This window comes from Lates calcarifer, linkage group LG21, assembly GCF_001640805.2.
Source record: "Lates calcarifer isolate ASB-BC8 linkage group LG21, TLL_Latcal_v3, whole genome shotgun sequence".
Taxonomy (NCBI): Eukaryota; Metazoa; Chordata; class Actinopteri; family Centropomidae; genus Lates; species Lates calcarifer.
Genome location: NC_066853.1, coordinates 17,987,613 through 18,008,825, shown reverse-complemented (window position 1 = coordinate 18,008,825; position 21,213 = coordinate 17,987,613). Strand labels below are relative to the sequence as shown.

Below are 21,213 nucleotides of genomic sequence, written 5' to 3'. Positions count from 1 at the left end.
CTGAGTATGTCCAGTTGTAGTTACTCACTCTACCCACACATAAATAAATAACACATTTCTTTATGAATAGTGCAGGCTGGACAGAGATAACACATCAAGGGCTTGCTATCTGTCATGATATTCACCAGTTTTCTTCTTTCAGAAATTGTGATTTATAGCCATATCTTATATCATGTTGTTGGTCCTCATACTAAAATATTGTTTTTTTTGTTAAAGTGAGCCCTTAAAAGGCATACACACAGTAATATAGGTATACTGTACCTGTGGGCATCTGTGTTGCCCTATGTCCAGATGTAAGGCCTGGACAGAGAGTTCAGAAAGGGAGAATTTAACTCTTGGTCTGTATAACTTTTACCCTGCTCAGTTTTCTGTCCACTAACATCCCCTTTGACTTGTCTATCCTGCTCTGTCTCTTCCTCCTTCTCACTTGCCTCTTCTCTGGCTTCCTCCCTCTCTCAGCAAGACTCAGATCTGGGCTCTTTCAGGTGTCTTTTCAACATCCTTCTTATGCCATCTCCCTTACAACTGGCCTCTACAGTGTCCCATGTAGTCAACTATATCTTTATATAGTCCTACAAACATGTGCCATAAGTACAAGTGTGTCCTGATCTGAAGTCTATACATGTCTTGTTTAATGTAAAGCTCATTAGGCTGCATGCCTTGCCATGTCACCCTGTTTTCCCGCTCATAATATACGGCTGTGTGGCTGTAATTCTTGCATCCCTTTGATGGCCTATATAAACACTGTAATTTGGTTTTTCCGAGAGCGCCATGTAACACAACTAAAGAGGGATAACTATGAATTACCGACGAATTGTCAGCCAGCTGGCGTGAAATCTTGACTCAGACATGGAAAAAGATTGACTGGAAAGTTATCAACACATGTTCCGAAAGTCCTGGCACCCGCACAAATCAAACATCTCATAATGAAAGCTCCTTCAAGTTCTCCAGAAGCTAATAAGTACGAAAATACTGTAAACACATGATGTGACCGTGACCGGGGCTAGTACAGGATACAGTAAAAGAGGAGAAGAAAAATACCCAGTAGAAACTCTGAAGTCAGAGCTCCATTAGGTCCACCTCCCTCTCATTTGGATTGGATCCCAGAGGGAACTATGTGGGGTTCCCTCCTTCTCTGGGAATGGCCTCAGAGAGTCAGAGGGTAGAGAGGAGGCCAATGTCAGAACAAGGGCCCCTACCGTGAGAAAGCCCTCTCAGGACCTCAACAATAAAAGCATGGAGCCATCCTTAGGGACGCTGGTCCTAATTAACGACATCAAAGTGAACGGCCACAAGACTGCCTCAGGAGCCTCGCAGGACTCAGGCAAGAGACTTGTGAGCCGCAGCAGAGATAATGATACTGTAAGCACGTTTTGTTGTGTGTGATGATGTGAGGTGTAGCTTATCAAGAATGCTCCTCAGAATGCTGGGCAGAGTTAAGTGTTTGCTCAGTTTTATCAGAGCATTCACAGAGTCTCTCCTTCACACACACAAACAGCACTAATAGAAAATACAGGGCCATTTGTCATGCCATGTGACAGGCTGTGTCCAGACAGTCATCCCCTGGCTGAAAGGCCTTTAAAGTGAAGCAACAGTAGCTGAATGTCTGTGGTCTGTAAGCATGCTGCCTTTGTGCCTCTGTCAGTTTTTCCAAGTAATGACGTGCACTGCTCACTTCCACCACAGGAGGGCAGCCAAGTGCTAAACTGCTGGTTTACATGCAGATGATTGATAGATACAGTACTGTCCAATATATTAGAGTAGAAATTACAAGAATGTCACGTGCTTTGAAGTGAAGCCTGAAATATCAGTTATCTGTACTGCTTTTTGATATTTCCACAATACTTTTTTTTCCTCTTATGAGCAGATGTGGATGTCTGGATCCTTTTGCAAAACATAAATAATAAAATGTAAATATAAATTGAGAGTTGTAATATCTCTACATGCTTCATTTACCCAATACAAATTTGCAGAAGCTCAAAATGCAGACAATACTTTCAACATGACTTTTCTTATGACTAAGAATTGAGCATAAGTACACTAAATAGGTTTTGGCCCTCTTTGCTTTATGTCGGTTAATGAGGCTTCTTTCCAGCGAATTAGCATTTTTTCATCTGTGGAATGTACAAGACCTGAGAGCAAGAGTAGTTTTCCATCATGGCTCTGTTAATATGTGACTTTCCGTTCCTGTTACAGTGCAGCTGAGGCATTTCTGAAATCTGAACTTAGTAAATGATTAGCCCTGCACATGTGGCAGCTGTCAGCTACTCTGTGTGGAAACTACATTGATTCACATGCAAGAGAGCTTTTCTTCTTGAACTCAGTTTGCCACCTACAGGTAGAAAGTAGGAACCAACATTAGAGCTTTATAAATATGACCTTAACTGGAGGATGGTTGGACTGACTCAGCTTGTTTCCCGCCGTTACAGGATTTTCAAATCATTTACTTGTCCTTTATCAGCAGGGTGAGACATCACCAACGGTTACGGCTGTCTTAAGAGGCAGTAGCTAATGTGGGGTGTACAGTAGGAAACACTCAGAGCTGTAGACAGCAAAGCAGGAGATATGAAAAAATATCACAACAACCAAAACAAATTCTTACAATACCAATATGTTATGATACAGTGTTGCTTTTCTATTGTAAGCACACTATATACTCTAACTTGATTAGAATTAGTAAAAAAGTGTGGAGCTAGGACACAGCAGTGCTCTGACTGAGCTATATCACAGCCATTAGTGATATTAATTTCTTAGTCTTTAATTATGCATTTAGTATCTATTCAACAGAATCACCAGTAGGCAAGAAACAAGAGTACAAGCCATTGATTCAATGACTTCAAGTGTGATGACTGTAGTGCTGGATGTAGACAACCTGTTAATCACATTGTCAAAATATCTTTTGTCTCCCTGTCAGTATTATTTACTGTCCTCTGAAGGTAGCAAACAAAATCTGCACAACGATCACATCTACAGCTGAGAGGTTCATGAATAAAAGATAATCTGGGCTCATGTGAACAAAGTAAACAATGCGTAAGGCCACATCATCACTTATCATCAAAGCTCCAAATGAATGAAGGAGCAGTTATATTTGTTTCACACTCTGATTTTCACTGATCCAATGTACCACATGTTGTAGCAAACCACTGATGAATAATTCAGTGCTTTGGAGACAGGAGTCTTGAGAGGGAGAGGGCAGAGTCTAACTAGATTCCTTACCTTGAAGAGCCTTTTTACCGTAAAGACAGAACAATGCAAACCCCTTCTCAGAGCCGGTTTCTAACAATTATATCAATTATACATCTACTTGTCCTCTTAACAAGCTGAAGTGTTCCCGTCCTCTCTATGCTGAGCATTTAAAATCCACAAGTGTGTTAGTGTTACACACATTATCCTGCTCTGAAAACTGCTTCTCTTTCTCTCTGCTCATAATGTTCACTTAAACTTTGCAGAGGATAAAAACTTTGACATTAAACTTCTCTTAAACTTGAAATAAAGCAGTTGATGTTTACAAGACAGATATTGCTAGTTAAATATAATAGAGTAAAGCATAAAAAACATGTCTAGTAGTGAGCATACAGCTAGAACTGTGCATGTACAGTACAAACACTGATACGTGCCAGCAGAATAACAAATGTGACTGACCGCACGTTAACCTGAAAGACACAAGCCTTTCAGCCATGACAGCCAAATAAAAGACACGCTTTGTAACTCCAGGACACAAGAGAGATTCACTGATGAGCACACAGCTGCCACGCAATAACTTGTGTCATTTGACAAGAAACGCACAACGTCCTCAACCACGGCAGAAGGCACTAATGACCTTTCCAGGGTTAGGGTTAGAGCCCAACGGCAGCACCAAGGTCAATAAGGCATGGAGGGCCGCTGAGGGGTCACACTGGCCAGAGCTTATTTTCTGAAACACAACAGCCCCTCAATGAGGAAAAAAACCAAACAGCCACAGTCAGCGAGGAAGCTTTTAGTCACGGTGTGGCTCTCAGCTGCTCGAGGTTTCCGCCGAAGCCCAGATAAAGTTCCTAGGACTTTTCCATGAGTACAATTTAAATACTGGAGTATAATCTGTGAATAATCTGGGTTTCACTACAATCCAGCTTGTTGTACAAGAAAAAACATCTGAAAACCATCATCTAATGCAATAAATATGAGTTCTAAACTATACCCTGCATGTATGGACATATTATTATGAAATGAGTCATTCATATTCTGACATTTGCTGAAATCCCCACAGAAATTCCATGTATTCCCTGTAAACATCTCAACAATTCCATATCCAGTAACAAAACACAGCTAAGATTTTCAATGCAAACAATGTCCTTATGAGACCTAAATAATATAAATATGTATTCGTTACAACGGCTGTATTAAGATCAAACATAAAAGTAGTTGCTAAAAATACAGCGAGTTGTTGAACATTTGGGCAAATAAATCAAAGATAATAATTTTTTTTCTGTGATGGTATTAAAAACTGATTGACTGACTCACAAATGATGGCATATGTAGAACCAGCGAAACAGGTGTGAATGAAAGGTATACTGGACACATACAGCATGATATATATTGCACTGTAATGTTTCTTTATATGATGTGAGTGTAGCAACAGCAGATACAGAAATCCTGAGAATCTGGACTCCAGATGGGCTGGGCAGGGAGGAAGCGAGGCGGAGAGAGCTAAGAGCTAAAGAAACACAGTAGCCCTTCCAGAGTGATGAAATCTGGAGTATTCCTCCAAAATCTGAGAAACATTTTCAGGGAAGGACACAATTTTTTTCCACAATAAAAACAGACCCTTTCTCTTGCACAACAACCCCACTGTGCAGCACTCAAATGTCTGTTACTTTCCGTCTTATTTCACACAGTTGTACATTTATATCCACTGACTATGCTGATGAGATATACTGGTCAGAGTTTCTGGACAATAAGATCTTCAGTCTGTCCCGGTATTTTGTCAGTAGCTAATCATAGAGGACTGAACAAGAACCCACACACATAGCTCTGGCTTTGAAATGCCATCAAATCGGAAACATGACTAAGACCCCACAGGCTTCCCTGGAATTTGGGGTGAAACAATACATGAGTAACTCTGCCCATCACCATGGCCCCCATTCACTTTCAACCTGCTATGTCAACAGGGCCGGCCAGCTGGAATGCAGGAGCCACTGCATCGCATGGAGATCAATCCTACAGCTCTGCGCACACTGCAGTCAGTCCCTTAAAATTCTACCATGCTATTATCTCTCACATTTCAATCAGGTAGGCATTACACAAGGTGAGGCATTAAGTATGAGAGGAAATAAGATCCGTACAGGGCTAAACACTGCTCTCCTGGGGAAAATGAAGAAAAACTGCCGCACTGGAAGAAAATTGCTCAATTACGACATTTAAGGCAAGTCAGATAAAAAAAAACCTTTAATTACCAAAATTTGGCGAGAAGATTGTGTAATGACTGTACTTGAAACAGCAGATGGAAAAAGATGTGAAACATGTTAAGCGTCGCACAGTTTTCAGTTTTAAAAACCTGCTCTTAGAAACAGTTACCATGGAGATAACTGTATTATCTGCCATGTTTAAGGAGCATTAGTGAAAGTTGTGTTCACTCACTTAAACAAACTACTTGATATTATGTTTGAATCATTCACTGGAAAGTTAGCATTTACTGTGTTTCCTGTCAGTGATTGTAAGAAGGGTTTAACACATCCACACATTCAGCTTTTGCATTTGCAAAATTTGATGTTATGACTTTTAATACATGTATTTAGCTTGAAACAGCTACAACAGTATTAATGTTATACTGTTATACTAATGTTATATTGGTCATTTTGAAAGCAGTTTAAAATCACAGCAGAAATGCCAAATTGTGCAAGTTAATATCCACCCAGACTGCAGTGAAGTATATTATATTTACTAAGTCAGACTATAAACGACTATAAAAGCTGTGAAAAAAATGACTTTTGATTTAGATAAAAGAATCCGAAAACCCACTTCAAACGTACATATTTTCTGTCCACTTCACAGATGACCTAAATTGTTGGTTTGCAGTCGAATCAGACATCTGTAATCTGAAAACACATGCCAGGTTGCATGACTGCACATGCCTGCAAACATCAGATCATGACGATTTCCCCCAGAAAACAAGTGTACATACACACAGCTCCAGGATACCTCAACACATCAATCCAACAATAAACTCACATGTATCCTTCACATAATCACAAAACATGGCTCGTGAGTTGCCTCAGTCCTCTGCGGTGATATGGGACATCTTGCCCACACAAGGGGCTACATTATCTGACTCATGCTGTGGTTTGTGTGACTGTGAGGAGAGCTAATCTGTGTGTTGGCATCAGATAGCTGAATCTTCTTCCTGATGACTTTTCTGTTATGAAATGCAGCCACTCTTGGATCCAGCATCAGGGCTCTCACACCTACAGGAGGGAGCAAGCGTAGTTGCGCTTTTGTCCTCTCTATTGTTATGCATTCCCTGCCCCCTCCCGGGACTGACCTTAAATTTCCAGGTAAATACAAAGACAAGAGGTTACAGACCTTGGAGAAAGCTGAATGAGAGGTCAGGCCCTGAACAAAAAAGCACCACTATTGCTCTCCTAGCCATATACAGCAGTCCACAAATGAGCTGAAGGCTTGTAAAACTGTCAGGCTCGACATTCATTGCATGTATATTGTTTACACTGGTGATCTTATCTGTTCTTACATAACTGATCCTACAGCTTTTCACCTCAGTGTTCGTTTTACTCAACAAATACTAATTATTTACCACCACTGCACCCTTGACTACTTATTGGCTGAAGGTCAGGTCTCCAGTGACACATGCACACACACGCATACACACACCCCAGAACCCTATGTTACCATTATATTTGTCCTCTAAAGATTATCTCACATGAATCACACCTTTATCTGGAAACAAGTGAACAAGGAAAAAAACAGAGATATGAACTGACATTTGACAAAGGTAATCATCTGATCCTGAACAAACACAACAATGCCCTTGCTCACTTGCCACCAGGTCATCCTGCCTTTATACTCTCATATTTATACTTATGTGTCATATCTTATTCACTAAATGTTTTGACTACCAACTTGCTTAGCTGTTACTCCTAGCATTCCTGCAAGTATGACGAAGACGTATTCATTTAAACAGAGTACCTAACAGTTGGCTCTTAAGCCAAAGCTAAAAAAAAAAGGTCTAACCAGAAGACTCTCACAGTCTGAACTGTCACTTCTATCCAAACTCTCCTACCTCCAGCAATCTTCTTGAGTAGTTGCTGCCTGGCAATGATCCTGCCCAGCCTGTACCCTGAGCGTCTGCGGTGATGGTCCATTCTCAGGTAGATATCCTGAGTCTCTGGAGTCATACTCCCCAGACACTCGCTTCCTGTGGACTCCTGGAGCTCCCGAAACATAACTGAAACACTGTATCCCAAACAAGCCCTTGGCCACTGGTTGATACTCACTATCCCACACACTCTCCCCCCAGCAGAAAACTTCACATACAGGCGCAAAAAGCCTAAAGTGAGCCGGGAGGGACGGCAGACCAGAGCTTAGGGGGAGGAGTGCCAACACTTCAGTCTGTTTCCTCAGGTCATGTGACCAAAGAGGGGCCAATGGGGAGGAGGCAGTGGGAGTACTGCCCACCTTGCTGAGCTGAATCCAATGTCTGTGTGAAGCTTGTCAACTTCCCCCTGCTCTGGAGGGAAATATAAATACCATTGGAATGCCAATGAACTGAGTAAGGAGAGCAATAAGTGGAAGAAAGTTGGGTGTGGGAGGGCTTACAAAAATAGTGGTTTTTGGACCCGCCCTGCACTAGAACAACTCCTCTGCTGTTGCTGGTCATACAGGTGCCAAGTTTACTGGGCGAGAGTGAGTCTGTGCCATTTTAGAGGAAACTACAGAGGAGAGAGGGGGAGAGGGAGAAGTTGTTTTCTTGGTTTGAGAATGCTAATTTCTGCACACCCTTCCACCCCCCCACCACCACCACATAACCCCTACTTCCAGCCGCAGGAAGGCCTCTCAGCAGGTCTCCTCCAAGTGTCAGCTCCACAGGGGAAAAAGAAATTTTGGCTCGAATACATCTAGTGACCTAGATCCCCCTCTACTCAACACAGAAGGAGAGATCGGGCGCCAACATGTCATCTGTTCAGCTCCAATGGCTGTTCAGTGACAGGAATTAAAGCCTCCTCTGACTCTGTGCTTTTCCATTTTGCACGAACAGGAAGTGCTATGATAGCGCTGCCAGCAGACGTCAAACTGAGGCTTGGTATAAAGTTATAACTAACTAACTTAATAATATGTAATAAACACCATATATTAATGTTTATAGCATACAGTCCTTCAGTTAGGAGAAGTCAGTGTGCTGTAGCAACAGGAAGTAATATATGATGTGTGCTTATGGACATCAATCAAACTGTGGCTTTGGATAAAGTTGTAGCTGGAAGAATTTTAAAAAATGAGCCATGGCCAAAATCCCTGTCAACTGCATTGAATAAAAAATGTAAAACAATTTCATTAAAACAAACATTGAGCTGCAGGACCACTGTCAATTCAATACTTTTTTACTTTCTAACTTTAAGGACATGTTTCACCACCATCCACAATTTATTTTGTTCAGCTGTACAAGCATACATACATTTCCTATGTGTATTGTAGTGTGGGAGCAATAGCCTCCACCAACAGCGCTCTTACATAATATTGTAATTTTTCAGCATAAAAGCACTACATACTCAAAACCTTCTGTATTTGAGACACATGCCTTAATATTTTGCAGTAAAACCAAAGAGTTTCCCCCATGCATCAAACTATCAACATGTGAAAATTATGAAGAAAAATTGACATCATTTGGGATGATCATTTCTGATAGAAAAATAAAACTACTCTGATTTTAAAATAATTTTAATCGGCCGATTTACAACACGGAACAAAAGTCTCCACACACCTGAAGTAAAGTCCACATCTGCAAGAGCAGACCCACCCATTGCCAATCAAGGCGCCTGCCACTCTCCTTGTGACCGTCTGTGGCCTCAGCATACAGACTCGCCTGTGTAGTGGAAGCATGGCGCCATACATGTGAGAGTAGAACACAAAATGGGCAAGCGACCAAGTCAAACACAGCCCCTGTCTGTTCCTCTACCTGGCTGGCAAAATCCACCCTAGCTTAAGCTCACAAAGACCACAATTCAGCGGCACACTTCAGGGCCTGCTGCACGTTTTCATAAACTTCTGCTGGGTTTAATAGCCATCCCTACACCCTCGGGTGGAGCTATTTTAATACGTGATTGTTGCTTTTTTAAGGTACGAGGTGATGGCATGACACTACTGGGATGATTTCACCGGGCGTTGACTCACTTTTTTTACTCACACAAACACCTGTGTTCATTCATGATGTAAAGGGATCTCTTAAGGTGTCAGATTCAAAAATGAGTGGCAGCTTTCTGGCAACAGTATGACCTCTCTGAACCTGTTTCTGTGTTTTATTCTTCCCTCCTCGTCTAGACGAAGAAATTCACCAGATGCATCACATATTGCATTACGGAATCAATCACCCACTGCTATGAAATGAGATAATGAATGAGATTAATGGTGTTTTCGTCTCTGTCAGCGCTCGGGTACCTCAGGGGAGATTGTGAAAGAGCTATAAGAGCTCGTGTATGTCCTTGTGTTTAACTTTGTACTGCATACCATGAAGAAATGGCTGTGGTGTGTCCTTAGTGGGAGTGTTGTGTGTCAGGCGCAGTGACTCCAGCCCTTATCAAACTTGTTCCAACACGCCTCTGTCTGGGTTGTAGAGCTCAACTACTATACAGCATGGCAACAGGAATCCAGACTCACATTAAACACACACACACACAAACAAATACCTTACTACTGTAAGAAGCCGGCCGGCTTGACAAGAGTGGATTTTAGTGTTCATCACAATGACAGCAGTAAATATTATTGAGAGATGACAAATTTAGCCAAAGCTATGATACAGACATTTACTGTACTCATCATCCATTCTCTGCTCCAAAACTCAGCTCTAGCCAGGTGCAATTAAAAAAGGGAAACTTATATTCTGAGTCATGGAGCTGAAGCTTGGGGCCCCACAAATGATGAGTAGGGAGGCAGCTGAGTGGGGTTTAGACACTGTTCTGATGTGGTTTGATTCACCAGCAGACACATGTAATCTGCACTGGGCACTCCTGGCTCTGGTGTGGCTATGTTTCCTGTGGTTAAGGCTTAAGAATAGCCCCAGTGTGACTGAAGATTTCCACCTCATGAGCCACCAAATGTCTGAATTCTGAGCTCAGGTCTGGGAGTAAACTGCACTTTAATACCACGAGACCACTTGAGCTGCTATTCAGGTAACCCGAAGCAGCTGAGAAGCCCTTTTAATGGGTGGGGGAATCCCATCATAGTGCTATTTAATGTGGTAGTGGGTGCTAAACTGCAAAGTTTTCAACCCACTAAAACTGTGAATCAGAGCCAACTCTTTTAGCAAGACTGCAGGCAAAATTATTCACCTTCATCTTATATTCTGAAATAAGCACTCTCAAAGAGCTGCATGAAGCTGGCAGGGTTTCCCCAAGTAGACACTGGTGTGTCCCAGGATACTCAAGCTTCTCACTCATATATTATTAATTTATTCTAAAAAGATCTGCTCTGAGGAAGTAGAGTCTGTCACAATTCAAGGAGAGATGCAGTCAAAGGTGTGTTTGTGCTGTGTTAGCTGACATAAATCACCTACAATGAGCTGCAGTGGCAGCTGACAATATTTCCATTTGAGTGAGGGATGGGTCTGAAGACTGATGATAAGAATACCAAAAAACACAACTTTCCATGCTTTATGGAACACACTGATTAGCTGATTGTTCATGAACAATTCTCATTATTTCTTCTTTATGGTAAACCATTTTTTTGTTTTGTTTTGTATGTGTGAAACATAAACATACATGTACACATTTTTACAGAGGAGTCAGAGAGCGACTTCTGGTTTTCAGCATCATGTTCAAGCACAACATGTCAGACATGGACACATACAAGCAATGAGAATTTAACAACAACGTCTCTCAGACCATCGAGACCATGCTGCAGCTTGTACAAAACCAAATACCGAATCACCTGTAAGAGCTGTAATGGATGGACCATGCTGCAGTGAAACACACACAGTCTCAATAAATATGTTCAAAAAGCCATGCCTTGCACTAACATTGATCAATACTTTTCCATCTTAGTTCCCATGTTATTTATTCCAACATGGCCAACATCTTTAAATAGTCTTTTTGAACAGTTATAATTCCAGCCTCATGAAAAGTATCTATATTTTGTGCAAAATGGTGAGTTTTTTCTTTTAAAAATGAATGTTATATAAAACCCATTTACCCAAAACCCCCAGACTGCTAAACCAATTAAATCAGGAGGTGAATATGCAGAACTTGCAGTTTGAATATTTCTTGTGTAAATACTCAACTTTGAGCTGGTTTGCAATATCCTGAAGTTTCATTTGTGTGTGAGAGTAGAGCAATTGCCTCAACTCAAAGTCAAACCCTTAAAGTGGAAAAAGATTTCATGCATGTCTCCCTGTGATTAAAAATAGCTTTTTGATATATATTTATCTGGATAGAGTATGACAGCCCACATTTATCAGTATTTGGCACCTGTAACCTGTAATTAACACCTATTAATCACACATGGGTGGCATGAAGCTAATTCTTTCTCAATTTAAAAAAAAAAAATTACTGTGGAGTGTCCTTCGCCAGGACAGAGTCATGCTTTAATACAGCTTTCACTGAAAACTGACTTTCTGAGACAGCTGCCATCCATCACTGGCTGTAAATGGGTCAGCTCCTGTAATTTGACATACATGGATTTCCTTAATGTCTGGCCAAATCCATCTCAGATGAACTAAAAATAAGGGGTTTACTACACCTGCCCCAATTTTCACATAAATCCAGGGTTCCTCTCTCTGATTTCACTAAAATCTGGTTTGAAAAATTCTTTTTCTGCTGCCTGATCCACATAATACATTAGGTATGCATTCCAGGTCAACATAATCTACAAATACACAGGGGCACAAAAACCTCTGCAAACCTATAGTAGCAACCAAGAACAAAGAGAGCGGTAACATTCAATTCACTTTCAGCCCATCTGTCAAGTCAGTCATCTGTATCAGCCTGGTCTAAATGCGTCCCCTTCATTGTTCAGTGTGTATGTAAGCAGCTCAATGCCTCATGACTGCAGAGACTGCCAGATGCATGGCACTCATCACTGAGATACACACTGTATATGGAAGGGAATTCAAGATTAATGTGTCAAATGTCCAGATAACGCAGGACTCAGCTGCTGCATCAGTGTCGTGCCTCAGCAGCCTGCACAGCTGAGGCAAGCATGTATCAAACTTCATGCACAAAATACACAACCTCGTGTGAAAGTTGACCAGCAGCTTTCAATCCTGTTAAACACAGAGAGGACCCCAGTGAGATGAGATATGTCCTAGTATATCACATGAAACATCTGGTCTCTATTTGTATGACTTCAGTGCTTAAACTTCTCCTGATGAAGACAGTTTTGTAATCCATGAGGCTTTTCCACATGAGGAGCTACTGTGGTCAATTCACTGCACCTAGTGTTAGACTTTGGTTACTGCACAAACTACTGCCTTCCACTATTGACACTGCCTTTGGCAGAGTCGCTGTACTAGACATTAACCTCTTTCATGAAGCAATATCTTGCCTTCGGTGATTTAAATATTTTAATCTGCAATTCTTTTCATTACATGACTGCATCAGACGGATGATTCTAGATCTCTTGTGCAGAATTTCATACACATAATGTCAGCTTGAAGAGACTTGACATGCTATATAATTAAAAACAAATGTTCAGTGTGTTTGCACAATACTAGTCAACATAACATGTCTTTTCATCCCAGAGGCACAGGTGCATTTTAAGAGGTTAAAGCAAATATGTATAGACCATTTCACTGGAGATGCATTGCTAGGAAACTACTTGTGCAAGCTGTCACACTACATGATACAGAAAATTAAAACAGTTCTTAGCTTAATAGATAGATAGATAGATAGATAGATAGATAGATAGATAGATAGATAGATTAAGGCGTCATATGAGCCTTTTACAGATCAAATGGAAAATGATCAAACATTGTCCATTTCACTCATCTTTCATGCAGGTTACTTTCCATTTCAGTGTAAAAACTGCTCATCAGCGCCACCCTGCGGTGTTACCAGGCACATGGTTATTTATAATGGATAAAGTTGGCGTTAGAACAGAACACTCCACAATATTGCTGAGGATTTCCCTACACGTGTGCAAAAGGTTATGAGTTGATTACTTTGTTCAGACTCTGTTATAATGGGTGGGATTTCAGTCTACTAAGCCTACTCTACAGCGCACATCTGATGAGAGTTTGGTGTCACAGTTTCATTTTTAAAATGCACTGGACCGCATGCACATTTACTATCTTTCCATTTTAGGATAACTGTGTTTTCACACTTTATCATCTGAACCTCCACCAATACCAATACATATTAATACCATTTTCGCAATGCAATCTCTTTTTTCCCCTAAAAATATCCTTGATGCCCACCATGAGTTATGTCAGTCCCATTACTGGCATCAGAAAATGAAAAGGACTCTACAATAATAAGACAGGCTGACCCACTGTGAGTTTTTGCAGTGGCGGTTAACCCTCCACTGCTCTCTTTCAGCGGGACAGGGTCTGCCTGTAGCGGGCTACTGACCTGCCACTCTCCGCTCTCTGACATTCTTCCAGAGTAAATCCCAGGCTTTGGATGTGGAGCTCCGCAGCTGCTCACTGAAAGACCGCCGGAGCTTCAGTCTCGCTGAGTTTCTTTTAGATGTCATCGCAAATCCTCCTCTCGCACATAATAATAAAATCCCACTCAAACCCGTTACGTTTAAGTCTAGCGACAGAAAATCACCTTTCCTGTTCCCGGTTTTAAGTTTTTCCCACTACAGCAGCAGCAAACCTGTCTCTGGTGCCCGGTCTTCAAACAAAACTGTCAACATTTTGTTGGGGGGAAAAAAAGAATAAAATCCTCTCGGTTAGAAACAGGACTCAATAAAATAAGAAAAAGTAACAAAGTGATAGTAAAGCACCAAGCCAGACTTTCACACTTCACACCAGATGTGTGTGTACGTGTGTCTGTGTGTGTGTGTGTGTGTGAGTGAATGGATCCACGCACAGGGAGCGCTACACATCCTGATGCTTTCGTGTGCTGCGGGAAATATGGAAATTATCATCACAGCACGCGCAATCTACCCACTAAATGACTTGACAGCGCATTAAATGTATCTAACGAATTTCAGACAGTTGAAGTGACCCTTACATAATCACTTCCATTATGTTCTTCAAACTAGAAAATGGTTTGCTGCGTATAAACTGAAAGACTACAGTTAATGTAGATTACAGCGAAATACTGAATGTAACAATGCTATGATATAGGAAACAACACTGCACGATGCTACGTCATTTTCGCCTTCAGTCTATTACTGGAACAAAATGTAACACTTTAAAAAACCGCGTGTCCAGTCCGAGTCAATTCCGAGCTTCGCATAGAACACCTGAAGGCATCACAAGCGGCAAATCATTCAATCTCCCACTGCCACCACTTCACCTACATCGTTTCTATTCAGAAATATCTATCTATCTATCTATCTATCTATCTATATATCTATATATATATATATATATATATATATATGTGTGTGTGTGTGTGTGTGTGTGTGTGTGTGTGTGTGTGTGTGTGTAAAGGTAAAGGTTATGTGCCTTTAGTGATCGATGATACATCTACTATGATATCACTTGAGATAATACAGTTAGAATTTACTTTAAATTGTAATGATATTGTAAAGGTTTGTCCTGGGTATTATTTTTACTGCAGCTGGTATGGCCTATTTATTTTTGTGAATGCTCCTAAAATCTCTGATTGGAATGGACCTATTATACAGCTATTATTAGGATTTTGACAAAGATGTTGTCTATTATTTTAAGGCTTAATGAGAGTTCAGTGAATTCTCCCTAGGTAGGTTACAGTAGATGAACCCTTCAAGAGAAACATAGCTCAGTTTCAGCACCATTTACCTTTGTTGTCACAATATCTTGTGCTGTAGACACTGAAAAGAAAAATAAACTATTCTTCTATAAGGCTGCTGCCTGCTAGACAGCATCTTTAGTAATCATTGTACCATAATTATTTTAGGAATTTCCTCCTATTATTGAATGCCCAGTCAGCCAGTGCATGACCTAAGAGTGGTGATATCATATCAGATGTATTCATTTCTTGGTCACCAGCTGGGGTTACTGTTAATACCAGGTCCAATACCACTATAAACACACAGCCTTAACACAGAGTGACTGGCTGGAGATTGACAGATTCTTAAATGAACAAACTTCCGCTGACCTCAGTCTGCCCTCTCTGTATGAAGCTGAGCTAACATTACTTCATTTCAATAAGGACAAAGACCCCATTTGCCACTGAGAGGACGAGTGATTTACACATTATTACAAGGTCACATAGTGAGATACATGAGGAGCGTGCAGCTGAGGGAAGAATATTAATGAAGGGCTCAGTTTTCCATTTGCTCTAACTGAAACTGAAACTATGTGCAGTGGGGAAGACCCCAAAACTGCTCTGATCTTACTGTATCTGACATGAAAACACTAACATCTACATTTTCCAGGTGTAAGACTCCACTCTCCGCTAAAGACAGAACGGCACAAACATCAAAGACTGAACCTTCCTATGAAGCAAAACATCAAAACTTTCTGTTCATTCACAGTGAAGTAACTAAATAATTCTCTGAGTGTGACAGCTTTTCATCTGCATTTAGATCTAACTGAATTTGTCACCGTTATAAGTTGCAAAGGCAAAGAATATGTGAGAAAATATAGATGCTTTTTTTGGTGGGGGGGGGTGGGGGTTCTGCGTGGGTCACAAGTGCTATGCATGTTGCTATTTTCAGCCCCACTTGTTCAGACCTCAGGCTAAAGTGCAGCTCAGAGGACAGAAAATACACACACACACACACACACACACACACACACCCATACACACTTGTCTCAAGAACCTGTTTCATTTGATCCTGTGACTTTTCAAGAAGGGTCAGCGTGGTCGTGTGAACCAGGGAGTCCAAAGTTAACACAATAATTGTGTGAATTAAACCAAAAACAAGCATATATAAAACAAATATATTCCCCTTTATTTCAAAAATAATAACAGTTATTCCACTTCCTATAGAAGATTCAAAAAAGCTTCAAAACTTCATCTGTCCATCTTCTTAATAATGAACTGACTGACTTGGGATGACATGAGTTGAAACCAGGATAATAAATGAGTGTATTAGATGTCAGAGTTGTAAACAAGGTATCAGTCTCTAGGCTCAGTTACTGACAAGGCTGGAATGGTCAGGCAGACAATACCGTCCCTGTCAGCCCTCAAGAGTAAAAGTGATGGAGGAAGCGCAGCAACGAGGTTCTGACCTCTCTAGACACGAATCACCAGAGAGGTCAACGCAGCCCACCGCTGTGCTTCTCCTCTCTTACTCTAAAAAGAGAACCACTCGCGCAACAAAGATGAGCATTATCGCAGCAAGGATCATTGTGGCTAGACGATGACTTAGCCTCTGGAGGTCCTTGGCAGTGGAAGTAATAGCAGATGCAAGGAGAGGAAACATCAATCAGCTTGAGAATGTTTTCCCTTCGCTGACTCACCCACTTGTTTGTTTTGGCCAGGCAGGTTTTAGAAAGCGCTCGTTTTCCCGGTTTCCCTGCAAAACCGGCACTTTTCCTGGGCTAGTTTTAGCCCATTCTCTCTCCCCCTCTTTCATAAACACATGCAGATAAACACACATATTTATTTGTGCACCAAATTCCAGAGTTTGTGTCTGTGTGTGTGCTGCCTGTGTCTGTGTCTGGTGACTGATGTGGAATGCTGCCCCATAGCTGCAGTGGGAAAATCCCAGATGTGAGGAAACTGATTTCTCCTCAGCGACTGGGTCATGTTGTTGGCCAAGAGGTCTTACACCAGGCCCTCTTGAACAGTCTGGGAGACTGCTCTTCCCAGCCTAATGGAAACAAGGCTTGGGGAGTGGGGAGAGGGGAGAGGGGAGATCTCCCCTCCACCTCCACCCCCGGCCCCTGAGGGCTCGTCCCAGGCATGTGCTATAAATTTCCTGACCATATATTCCCAAGTCGAGTTCATTTTTCCAGAGGAGCCACACATGTGGTGTATATCTGGGTTTAGATTATGGGGTTGGGGAAGGAGGAGCTGACTTTGGTCCCAATCCATTAAAGTGGCCACTAATTCTATTTTCTTAAAGGACTGTCCATTGTAACGTCATGATTTCCTCCTCTAGTTTAGCGGAGGCATCTCTTTATAGAATCATTACCTCCCAAACAGATAATCAATTACGTCAAATCCATTTTCAAAACAGACAGGAGACATAAAAAAACCCACAGATTTTCACATGACTCATTATGTTTATCCAAATCTTCCAGCTGCAGCAGTTTGTTACATAATTGACTTTTTGTTTTTAACTACAAGACAAAGTGGTGACTTTGTCAAAGTGGTGACTTTGTCTTGTAGGCAAAATTAAGGTTTGTTTCAATATTACAAAACTTCTGTGAAAGTGAGAGCATGCACGGGTCAACGTTTGTATAAAGAGGCTTGAGGAATGTAAAACTGGCATGACAAGCGTACGTGGCTATTGTTTCATTGAATGACAAAGCATGTAATGCTGTCAGGTCTGAATCTGTTAAGGCTGCATTGCCCACAAAAATGCATGGGAAAACATTTACACCACTGTCCAGCACCTGGTTTCTATTAAAGCAATGAGGATTTAATCACAGAGGTACATTTCTCTCTCAATCACTCTCACTCCCTTGTTTCTTGCTTTTTCTCACAAGGATGGCAGATGTAAAATATGCTCATGTTTTATTGATTTAAAGTAATTTTCAAGCTGGTTTTTTGAGTCTCTTTTATCACCAGGGGCTAATTTTCATCACTTTTTCAGTGATGAGAAATGCACAATAGGGGAGTTTTGCTCCAAGGCACCTTCACAGCAATCATCAATAAATACAACAGAAAAGATAACTCTTCAAAAAAAATAAAAAATAAATTAAAAAAAATGCCGGAGCATGACATTAGCCTGTATAAAACAAACTCAGACAGGAAGTCGATGTTTATATTTCAAGATGAGCCTCGTCCCAAGACAGAAACTGCAGTTAAGAGTCAGACAAAGACCAAAGGAGAAAATGACAGCTGCTTTAAATTAAAGCTGCAGCAGGGTCTGAAGTTTCCCTTCCTATGACAAATGTCTTACATATAGAGTCCTATTTGAAATAATTACAGTTTTGCCTCCAAAGGTTTCAATCTGCTACACATGATCCTCAAAGTACTAACAGTTACACAAAACATTTCAATTTAACTGAAACCAAACTGTAGCTATCAACATCTGTGTGAACACTTTAAGTGTTCTCAGACTACTTGTTTACGGAGCTGTGTTATGTTAGCAACGCAGAAGAAAACAATTTCTCAACTACAAGGAAGAAATGATAGTTTATAATAAAAAAGAGCTTAATTGTACTGTCATCATCATCTTCATCACCTCTCTCACAGCATCAGGAAATAAATGATCAGTTTTATTAATGATGCATGTGTGGACTCACTGTAATCAACTTGTCCACTGCCAACAATTCTGCTCAACTCATCAGCCGTGAAAAGTTGGAAGTACAGTGCAGGTATTGTTTTCAAACTGAGACACAAACAAGTCCTGCTGGGCCCTTAACTTTTAAAGCCGGTGAGCCACGGAGCAGAGAGGATGCAGGAAGTCTGCTCTGCCTCTGCCTGCTATCGCTCTTTGATTACTGAGCCAAATTGTTTAATCAGGTCTGAAGCCACAAGAAAGCCGCAGTGCTACACTGCCCCAGGACAGAGCCCCTTTTAAAAGTGTGCTGTGTTTTTTTGTTATCTGGGTACAGGTGGAAGTGCACAGCTATGTAAATCTCCAGTAGCATGGTTACCCACGGCCTTGCTTCAGTGCAGAAAGACACAGTGTTTGGTGTGAGCCATGCCACGCGCTCGCCCAACCTGAGGATGTGGAGGCGAGGGCTGCAGGCCCAGCGGAGGCGTAGACTTTTTGCCTCCCTGCAACATCTGGAATCTCTGTGGTTTATGTGGGAAATTTGGGAGGCCAGTGACAGAGCCAATGTGGTTGCTGTATCTAAACCAACTTTGCGGAAATGTTCTTGGCTTGGAAAATGTGTGTGTGTGTGTGTGTATACAAGATCACTGAGGAGCTATGAAGTGGAGCATCAGATTTGATAAAGCTTTGGATGAGAAAGGAGTTGTTGTTTGGATTCATTTCCAGCAGAGTGGTGAGTATTCACAGGAAAGGTACATACACAGAAACACACACACACACACACACACACACACACACACACACACACACACACACACACACAAGGAGATAACAGGCTCGAGCCTGTTGACTGCTGAGTCCCTAACATCCTGGTGCAGGACCCTTCCTGTCTCATTAGTTCCTAAATCTCATTTCTCCCTTTTTTCTCAGTTGGCAGCTGAGTGCTGGACCAACCTGTTAGCTTTTGTGTTGCTTCACACACACCCCCACCCCACCCCCCACACACACCACACACACGCACACACACATACACAGTGATTGTCCTCCTGCGACTGGCCTGCATCCTGACACGGCTACCCACGTCTCCTTCCACTTAGTTTACAAAACCCAGGCCTAAATTCCTCAAGACACACGTACACGAGACACACAGAAAACACTCTCACCTTGGTCGTTTTGAGGAAGTTGTTCCCCAGAGGATTTATTGTCTACTTCTTTCCTAATTGGCAGTGTGGGTGTAATTGGGAATCAGAACAATAAATCTGTTTCCTCTCACAGAAGAACATAAAACTGGTAGATAATACAGTTTCTGCTTAAATAGCTCTATGAATACACACTTTGCACAATGGCAGGATCAAACCAGATGATTTATATTTGGCAATAAATTATGTTCAAACATGACGGGAATTGTTCAACATGATGAGCTCATTCAGAATAAGGGCCTTGAAGGCACTATTAAATGATATTATGTGCTATTTTATATATAATAGCCACAGTAATTGTAATGAAAATGTTGAAATTGCAATAAAAACGTTAAAAGATTTCAGAGTGGGTTAACCAAATAGTTTCTCTAATGTTTTCACAACCTTGACAAATTACTGTATATACAAAGAAAAGTCTAGAAATACTACCAGGCTTCTTTTTTCCCTCTCTTCCCTGTCAAACAGCCGAGTTGGCCTCTGCACTCAGGAAACCACAAGTCATTTTCCATCTTTCCATGTGTGGAATTTTTCATGCACTCGTCATGCCAGCAGCACCCTTTATAGTCTGAGCTAGATCTACAAATGACGACTTGCTTATAAATTTAGCGCATGATGTCACTGATCTGGCACCTGTTAGGCAACAAGTAGACGGGGAGCAAAAACAACGGTACAATGTCATGAAAATGGATTTCCCTGCGGCTATAGGCAGGCTTTAAAATCAAGATGTTTCACAGTGTCCAGGCCTGTCTTTAAATAGTCAAGGAAAAGATGAAAATGCTTGGCCATATTCAAATACTGTGGCGGAAAAAATGTGCTACGCTGCCTTTTCTTTTCAATACCAAATCCACATCTAATGCAACACAAATATTCTTTGGGGCAATACAGAGATAAGACAGACTGACACGTCTCTTTTTCAACCAAGTTTAAAGTGCTGGATTGCAATGTCTCCTGAAATCATCTTCTTGTCATATTCACTACACACAGAAGATAAGTGTCTCTGCCTCATCGGTGCACTTGTTTCCTAGGCCTTTACATGCATTGGTTCTTCTCAAATATTTCATTTTTTCCCTCTTAACCCAGAATTTTACAGACCTGTTCATGTCTTCTCATCGATTTACATGTAGTCTTAAGGTAAACTGATGAACAACAGATTCACAACTGCAGGATATCTGTGGAATCTAGTAGCAGTTATACTTAATTGTATGGAAATGAACCAATAAACTTCCAAAGGAGAGGATCAGTTGGCCTAGATAAATAACCAGGTATAATTCACTTTTAACAACAAGAATATATCACGTCAAAACTTTCATCCACCGGTTTACAG

At 41.2% G+C, this 21,213-nt stretch overlaps 1 protein-coding gene across 3 annotated transcripts in view; it reads right to left on the bottom strand.

The window, feature by feature from the left end:
* stard13b (StAR-related lipid transfer (START) domain containing 13b) overlaps window positions 1-21,213 on the bottom strand; it is a 50,200-nt gene that overhangs the window by 17,174 nt on the left and 11,813 nt on the right. The window contains exon 1 of one of the 3 annotated variants that reach the window (XM_018665275.2): window positions 13,767-14,199. The exons of 1 other annotated variant lie outside the window; for it this stretch is intronic. In XM_018665275.2, coding sequence (XP_018520791.1) covers window positions 13,767-13,890 — 124 coding nt within the window. In that variant the 5' untranslated portion in view covers window positions 13,891-14,199. Of the gene's footprint in view, window positions 1-7,273; window positions 7,578-13,766; window positions 14,200-21,213 lie in introns of those variants that run through there. One more of the 3 variants, XM_018665274.2, reaches the window with a different exon arrangement.